The following is an 8,706-nucleotide window of genomic DNA, read 5'->3' as shown; positions in this document are numbered from 1 at the left end:
ACTGGTGAAAATTGTAGTAAGAGCCGAAGATAGTGTTGTTGACTCTGAAGCTGTTGAAAAGGCTGTATTAGAAAATATACCAGATGATCCGAGAAAAACAATGCAGCTACATACCCAATTATATTTAGTTATTGGTATGAAATGTGAACTGTGTATTAATGTAAGAACTGAAGATGGATTAACAAATGGTGCTGATTGTACCATAAAATTAATTGAAATTGATAAATCAAGATTGGCTACCCGAACTATTGTTTGGGTAGAATTTAGCAATGAAAGTATTGGTAAATCTACAAGAAAAGATTTAAAAGCTAATTACCATTCATGAAAACATTCGAGCAAAAAATACATGTTCCTACTACTGAAGCAGGAACTATAATTGACTTAATATTTAGTAATATACCTGACATATATACTCAGTGTCGTACATTTGAAAATTATTATTCAGATCATAAGGTGATTAATATCACTGTTAGCTCTGAAAAAATAATTAAAGTAAAAAAGAAAAATACTAATATAATCGAAAAGAGGTATGTACCAATAACTCCCATTAAACGCAAACACAGAAATCTTTTACAAGTTTCAAAAAAGAAACTGCAAAAAAAGAAACAGACTCTAAAGTAAATCAAAACACTAATCCATCTGAATACTCATTGACACCTGATACAATCATATGTAGAGGTTTTTGATATATTATAAAGCAATCTGATATTAACACGTTAAATACACGTAAATGGGTTAATGATCAAATAATTAACTTTTATTTGAAAATTTTGGAAGAAAATGAAATAAGGCTTGGAAATTATATATTATCTTTAGATACATTTTTCTTTATTAGAATAAATACTAATTTAGAAAATGCCTTAGAAATGTATAAGCCACAAAATCTATGTATTGAACATATTGATGACCCCAACATTGCTATTGAAACTTGGTATTAGCTCTTTAATCATGTTCTAGATTTTCACGCTCCAAGGAGGCGCCGTAGAGTCAAGAGACATTCCCAACCACAATGGTTTAATGACGAGATTCAGGAAGCGTGAAAACTAAGAGATTACTTAAAGAAAAAGAACAAAAATTACTTCTATAAATATTGGCGAAATGAAACTAAATCTTTAATCACAAAATCAAAGGTTAATTTTATTAAAAACTCTGTGAAAGAGAAAGATGATCTGAAAAACATTTGGCAGTTTTTTAATGAAGCAAAGGGTATAATACTAATCCTTATCCTGAAAATATTTTACACCGTGATACGGAATATACTGACCTTAATGACATTGCCGATGTTATGAATAATTATTTTACAAATATAACCGATGATATTAAACCAATTTATAAACCCCTTTCTCGTGAAAATATTACTTGTATTGAAAACCATGTTTCAAACAAAGTTCCACAAAATCAGTATTTTAAAATTGATTAAATTAAATGTAACGACGTTCTTAATTTACTTTTGTCACCTGATTGTAAGAAATCAACTGGTTCTGATTTTATTGGTCCTAAGGTATTACGTTTATCAGCTGATTATATTACTACTTCTCTAACTTATATTGTTAATTTATGTATAGCCAAAAATACTTTTCCTGATATCCTGAAACATGCTAAGATCAGACCAGTTTTTAAAAAAGGAGAGAGAAACCTTGTAAATAATTATAGACCTATTTTGATATTATCTGCCGTATCTAAAATATTTGAAAAACATATTACTTTGAACATTACAAATTTCTTTAATACATTTGAACTTTTCTATAAATTTCAATCTGGCTTCTGGAAACATCATTCTTGCAATACTGCACTAATAAAAATGTGTGACTCTTGGCTTAATGCAATTGATAATGGGGAAATGATAGGAGTTGTCTACTTAGATTTTAGTAAAGCTTTTGATATGTTAGACCACAAATTACTGGTAGAAAAATTAAAATTATACAAATTCCATTACAGCTCTTATACATTGATTCAATCTTATTTAAATTCAAGGAAGCAAAGAGTATCTCTAGGTGACTGTCAATCCAACCTCAATTCTGTAAAATGTGGGGTGCCACAGGGGTCAAATCTTGGTCCTCTCCTCTTTCTCATTTTTATCAATGACTTACCATTTCATGTTAGAAATTGTGCTGCAGACCTCTTTGCTGATGACAGTACAGTACACTTTTCTCATCATAACTTAAATTGTATTAATGCCACCCTTCAAGATGATCTGTTTAACATTAAAACCTGGTGTGAGGATAATGGGATGGTTATAAATGCTACAAAAACCAAGGCTATGTTAATTGGTTCCAATCTGCAAACAACAAATAACCAATTAGCATTAACTGTAAATAATGTACCTATAGAGAATGTTACTTATACTGTATTATTAGGCCTTACTATTGACCACCATCTTGAATGGGATTTCCAAATTAAAAAACTGTCAAAAATTATAAGTTCTAAAATTTTCCTTCTCTGTCAAATTAGAAAATGCATTCCATTAAGCTTACGTAAATTGTTTTATAATAGTTATATTTTTACCATTTTTTGATTATTGTTCTACAGTTTGGGGTAACTCCAATAAAAGTAAATTAGAGGTTTTATACAAATTACAAAAACGCGCTGCAAGGAGTATTTTAGATAAAAAACATGATTCACCTTCGGCACCATTATTCAAAATTTTAAATTGGTTGACACTGTATCAACATATTAGATATAATCGTGGCATTATGACATTCAAAATATTTCGAACTGGACACCCTGAATATTTATACGATAAATTTACGGAAAGATCAAAATTAACGGAAACCAGTATGACACTGAGATCAGAAACACTCCGAACTTTAGTCTATACCGAAATGTAATACAACTGCTATGATGAGAACATTTCAATATACAGCTTCTTTACTTTGGAATTCATTACCACAAACTGTGAAACATAATCCTTCTTTATATACATTTAAACAAGAACTGAAGAAGTTTGTTCTTACTTCTTACACAGTGTTTACATTTTTATATTTTTCACCATATCGGTGATGCATTGTAAATGTATATATGTTATATGAAATTTTCTGTCTTTTTATCATATATAGTATTATATATTTTTAGTATATAATTCGTAGTTTCGTGGGGAAACATAGTGGTTACATTTTCATATTTCCTTCCTCATCCATGTTACATTGTAAATGTTTATATGTTTTATGTTATTTTCTGTATTTTTATTCTTTCTGTAATCTTGTATATAATATGTAGTTTAGTGGGACCTATTGAAAATTAGACTTCTGTCTAAATGGGTTGCCAAATAAAGTTATTATTATTATTATTACTAATGTATGAGAGGATTTTTATACCCATTCATACTGATAATCACTGGAGTTTAATCATTATTTATGGAAATAGTAAAACTATTAAATATTATGATTCCATTTACAGTTTATAATGTAATAGGTAAAAGTTTTTCTAGAAAGATTAGAAGATGAAACAATTTCTTCTTGGAAAACTATTTGTGTCCTCCACCCAACTCCCCACATCCGTCAAACATATCAGAACAATTTTATGGTGTGAAATGTCATTTATTTTGCATGACCACAAGAATATGAGAAACATAAAATATTGGTGTAAAACTTACACTACATAAAACAACTCAAATATCTAATAATGCTCATATTCCTGTTGGGCTAAAACAATAATGATAAAATACGCCCAACAGGATTCAAATTCACTAAAACATTTATAGCAACAAATTGAAGCAAAATTATAATAAGTAAAAAAAAAAAAAAAAAAAAGGAGGGAGGCAAGGGGAGGTGGGGGGTAGTTTAAAAACTGCAAAATTACAACAAGTGTTTAACAGCCTTGGCGGGTTTCTTGAAGAATGACCCGGATGTTGTTTTATTAATAGTATGCAGAAAATAACCACACACCACAGAATTGGTTGAAACACAAAACGTATTATTTACAATAATATTTATTTTTGAAAGGAATATAACTATACAGCCAAATTCTTATGATTGTGATGTATGTGTTTGTATGAATTCTGAATTAGAATTAAAACAAAAATCTCTAAAAGTAAGTAAACAATATATAGTTAATTATAGAAATATAATTAAAAATTCAATAATCCAGTACAGTAATTAATTATATATAAACATAAACTCTAATGTCACTGTCTATATGACTTGACATTACTAGCTTTATTATATTCCTAAATGATGTGTTATGAAAAGTATTTAAAGATTAAAGTCTTTTATTAAATTGAAAACCTCAAAGTGCCTAAATTTATATTGTAATTTTTAAAAAAGAAATGTATTTATAGTATTCAATTTAATTTTGACTAAGGCCATACAATTGTTTTTATGCTTGAATCCTACTTATCCTAGTTATTTATACAATATTTTTTTGGTACTTAACATCTAAAGAGACTAAATCAAAATAGATTTGATAAAGTAATTCTATAGAACAAATTAATCCTTGTACCTTGTCATTTTCATCTTACTAAAATATATAAGCTTATAATGCTTTCTCTTTCTTTTGCCTGTTATAGTACAGAAAAGAATTATTTTTAATAGCCTAAATCTATGTATTGTTTCTTACTTTTATGAAAAATGAAACTTCTGGCACATGGGTTTTCAATTTATGAAAAAGATTTGTATATGATCTATACTTGTATTCTGATAGAAATTTTCTTTTTTTGGTTTGTATACTATTATATTTTTTTCACAAAGGATTTATTAATTTTCAGTACTCTTTTTGGGGTTATTGTGCTGCTATGAAAGTTAGTATTATCATTTCTGACAATTGCCAGTGGGCGTATGTTACCTTGCCTGGCAAGCTATCTTTGGTTTCTTTAGATGAGATGATGATTCTACTTGTGTTTGTTAATCAATATCTATTTCCTTATTTGGTATAGGTATGATAACTCTAACCATGCTTTGGTAGCATTTGGTAATAATGTTTTCCATAGGTGGGACAGGAAGACGACAGTTAAAATTATCAGTAAGTTGCTGTGTGCGTATGTAGCTCTTTGGCTATTTCTTGCCAATTTTTTTTCAAATTTGCACAATCCTGATTTAATCTTATGTTCATCTTTTTGCAGATAAATGCAATTGTTCTATCAAGACAATCTAGAATCAAATTTAACACAAGCTGGTAAGTTATTTACAAAGATATAATTTAAGGTGGATGTTCCAATTCAAAAAATCATCACACATGTGATATATCAGATTTATTGCTCATCATTAACACTTGAAGGCCAATTCTTGCCAGATTTTGACATGGAGAAGGGTAATATAGGAGAAGCCTAATACCCAATCCTCAATCTTTCTAATTCAGTATCTCTAGACTTGATTTTTTTTCTGGTATATTACCTTTTGATTTATACGGTTACGAAAATGGGAAATTTGCATATTTTTCGAGTCTTCAGAGAATCTATTATGTGAACTTGGTCCTTTTCATCATTTAGTTTGATGTAGCTTTTTAACAATAACTTTATTTAAGCAGTCTACCTAATACTTTCCGAAATATGCATTACTGATAATAGGTGATTTTGATATTTATAGTTTCTGTTTGAGACTTAACTTGGTGGAAAAATTCATAATAATCGCATTTCCATTCCTGTTTAGATTTGTTGACGAGTTTTTGTCATGTCTTTCCTGAAGTCTTCATTCATTTCCCAATAATGTACCCTATAGATATTCATAAAAATTTTTAAAGGTTTTTAATATGTGTTATTGCCTTTGTCCTTGAAATCTGATCTGACTGCCAGAAAAAAGGATTGAAGCAGATAGCATCAGGTTACCAAGAGGCAATTGCCTGGCTGTCCCATTTACGAGTAAACTCGCAGTCCATGCATCGCTGTTCTACACGGACCATTTTCCCAAAACCACTGTTTGGTTTATCAACAATATGGCCCTGACTCGGGTGGGCAAGTATCGAACAGCTGGAGTAGATTAGACTTGAATACTATATACTTTTTCTCCGCAATGTGGTCTGCAGGTGTAATGGGTGGTGTTTCATCCTTCTCCTCCATGGTTTTCGTCGTCAGCTTCCTTAATCGAGATGTCCGTAGGATGGTAGTCTGGGTCGCAGTCTTTTGCCTTTAGTGATTCTGACTTGATGGGGCTCCCCCTGTCAAAATGCAACCATGGTAAACTATCGTCATCACTGCTCACCATGGACAACCATGATCAAACCATGGTTAGATGTGCTTTCCACCGTAGTCGACTATGGTCAGCATGAATTTCTCACCTTGGTTCACGATGTTCATATAGTCGACCATGGTTGAACATGCTTTAACCTCACATGATTGACCATGGTCACACATAAAAAATAGTTGACCATGCTTAGAGATCACAAGCATTGATTTTTCACCTTAGTGACCATGGTTCACCATGCTTGTAAGCACAAAGATTACGAGATGACCATGGTTCACCATGCTTGTTAGCTCAAATATCACGAACATGGATTTTTCCACCTTAGTGACCATGGTTCACCATGCTTGTAAGCACAAAGATTACGTGATGCTTGTTAGATCAAAGATCTGATGAGCCTAGATTTTTCACCCAAGTGACCATGGTTCACCATGCTGGTTAGCTCAACAGGTCATGAGCATGGATTTTTCACCTAAGTGACCATGGTTCACCATGCTCGTTAGATCAAAGACCATGCAGGTAAATTCTGGGAAGTCATATTCATGTGGTATCATTTAGTCACAATAAATACATAGTGTTAAATTGATATAATTACACTATTTATTACTCTTTTATTCCACAGTATACATATAAACTAAAACCCCACCAACGTCCATAACCTCTCTCTGACCTTCTCGCATTCACTCGTCCCCTCTCATACATAACTCTTACATACATCTTTCAGACTACAATTACATCACAAGCAGACGACATGAACTTAATACAGATAGACAAACAATCTCCCATTTTACTTTTTTAAGGATATAAAATTAAATAACATAACAGAAAAGACCTAATTGGTCTTGGTTAAGAATGTTATGGGACAGTATATAACAATAAGTTTATTGGATATAAACTTGTCCAGAATTAAGAACTCCAAGCAGTTGTTTATTTGTAGCACCTTTCTTGGTCATACAATCTGCAATTTGACAACTGCTTGGAATCCAACTAACTTTGGAAAGTTCTTGATATGCGAAGTCTCTTTTCTTGAACAAGCTTGGTTGAGTATATATTTTCAAAAATAGATTTGTTGTCTGTAAAAAATAAAAGTGGTATAACATTTGATTTTACATTTTTGTATAGCATTTCACTTAAAAGAGATCTTATAAAATAAGCAGTATCTAACCCATCTACTAAGGCTAAAGTCTCAGAGGCAATGGTGCTCTTTACAACTCGACGGATCTTTCTAGCATGCTATTGGTGGACATTTGTTATTAGTACCAACTAACAGTACTATGTTAAATCAAGTACATCAAAAGAAAGATCTGGTCTAGATTGGGTTGCAACCCAATTGACTTGGCCTATAGTTTCACGTAATGAGCGAATCTCATCACTAGTAAGATCATCAAATTTTCGAGATGCACGTCCTGGTATAAGTGTAATTGACTGAACGGAACTTATATAATTGTTTTGATGCAATATAATTCCATCATCACATTGATTTATTTCTAGTCCTCTATATCTAAATGTATTTTCTTCTATTTTTCCAGTCACAAATTTCTCAGTTACTTTATCTACCACTTCTTTTTTAAAGTTTGCTGTTCCAGCCCAAATGAAGTTATCAACATGTAGGATGAAAATTCCAGACAAATCATTTTTGTCATCATACCAAAAGAAGAATGCTGGATCGACAATTGATTGAATGCAGGGTCTATGTTTAAGTTCTGAACATACGCTTAAAAACCAATTTCTAGATGCATCAGCTAGCCCATACACGCATTTAATCAATTTCCAAACTACATCATCACAATTTGCCTCGGGTGGTAGCGTAAGGAAAACAGAGGTTAAACACCTCTGAGCAGTTTCTGTCCTCATTACGTTTATATTTATATATAAGTCTTCACTATCAAAATCAAGACCTTTGTTTTCTTCAGAAGATGTGTCCTTCACGTTTAAATAAGAAAAATATTTACCAGTAGCCTTGCCACCACGACTGACCACTTTTGCAACAATCCACGGATTAGTTTTATTGAGTCTATTAACAATGTTATCATTAACTCAAGGTAATTGAACAGTGTTGTCATGTTCTATATTATCTGTTGCAGGTTGATTTTCCACCGCTGGTTCAGGAGCTATATTTTCAACAGTTAGTATTTTATCATCATTCTCATCATCATCAACCATATTTTGATTTGAAGAGTTACCACTTTTAACAGGTTCATCAGTGTTTATTGGTTGCAAAGAAATATCTCCTGTATCTTCATTGTTCTTGTTGTCAGCAAACTCATTACCGACATGTAATAAACAACATGTAGGAACTTGTACATAAACACTACCATAACGAACAAAAACAATTTTATCATCTTGGCCTATTACTCTGCCTGGTCCACGCCACTTGCTACTGTCATCCAGTTTGAAATATACCTTATCACCTTGATGAAACAGTTCGTTTGTAGCTCTAATCTGATGTCTCAATGCTCTTCTTATTCGCTCTGCTGATTCTGCTGCCACAAAAGCTCTGCGTCCACTATGAAGATCATTGAGATGTTGGGCGAAAGTTTTGTTAATTGTACATCCTTCCAAAGCTGGTGGTTTGTCTGAGAGAACTGATGAAGTT

General features: G+C 31.7%; 1 protein-coding gene across 1 annotated transcript in view; it reads right to left on the bottom strand.

Moving 5' to 3' along the window:
- Nucleotides 1-8,147: 8,147 nt before the first annotated feature.
- Nucleotides 8,148-8,706, bottom strand: part of LOTGIDRAFT_162030 (hypothetical protein) — a gene marked incomplete at both ends in the record, with an annotated part of 2,265 nt that continues 1,706 nt past the window's right edge. Inside the window, one exon of the mRNA XM_009057968.1 lies at nt 8,148-8,695. Within this exon, the coding sequence (XP_009056216.1) occupies nt 8,148-8,695 (548 nt within the window). The remainder of the gene's footprint in view (nt 8,696-8,706) is intronic.

This window comes from Lottia gigantea, assembly GCF_000327385.1.
Source record: "Lottia gigantea unplaced genomic scaffold LOTGIsca_32, whole genome shotgun sequence".
Taxonomy (NCBI): Eukaryota; Metazoa; Mollusca; class Gastropoda; family Lottiidae; genus Lottia; species Lottia gigantea.
This window is presented reverse-complemented; position numbering and strand designations above follow the sequence as displayed.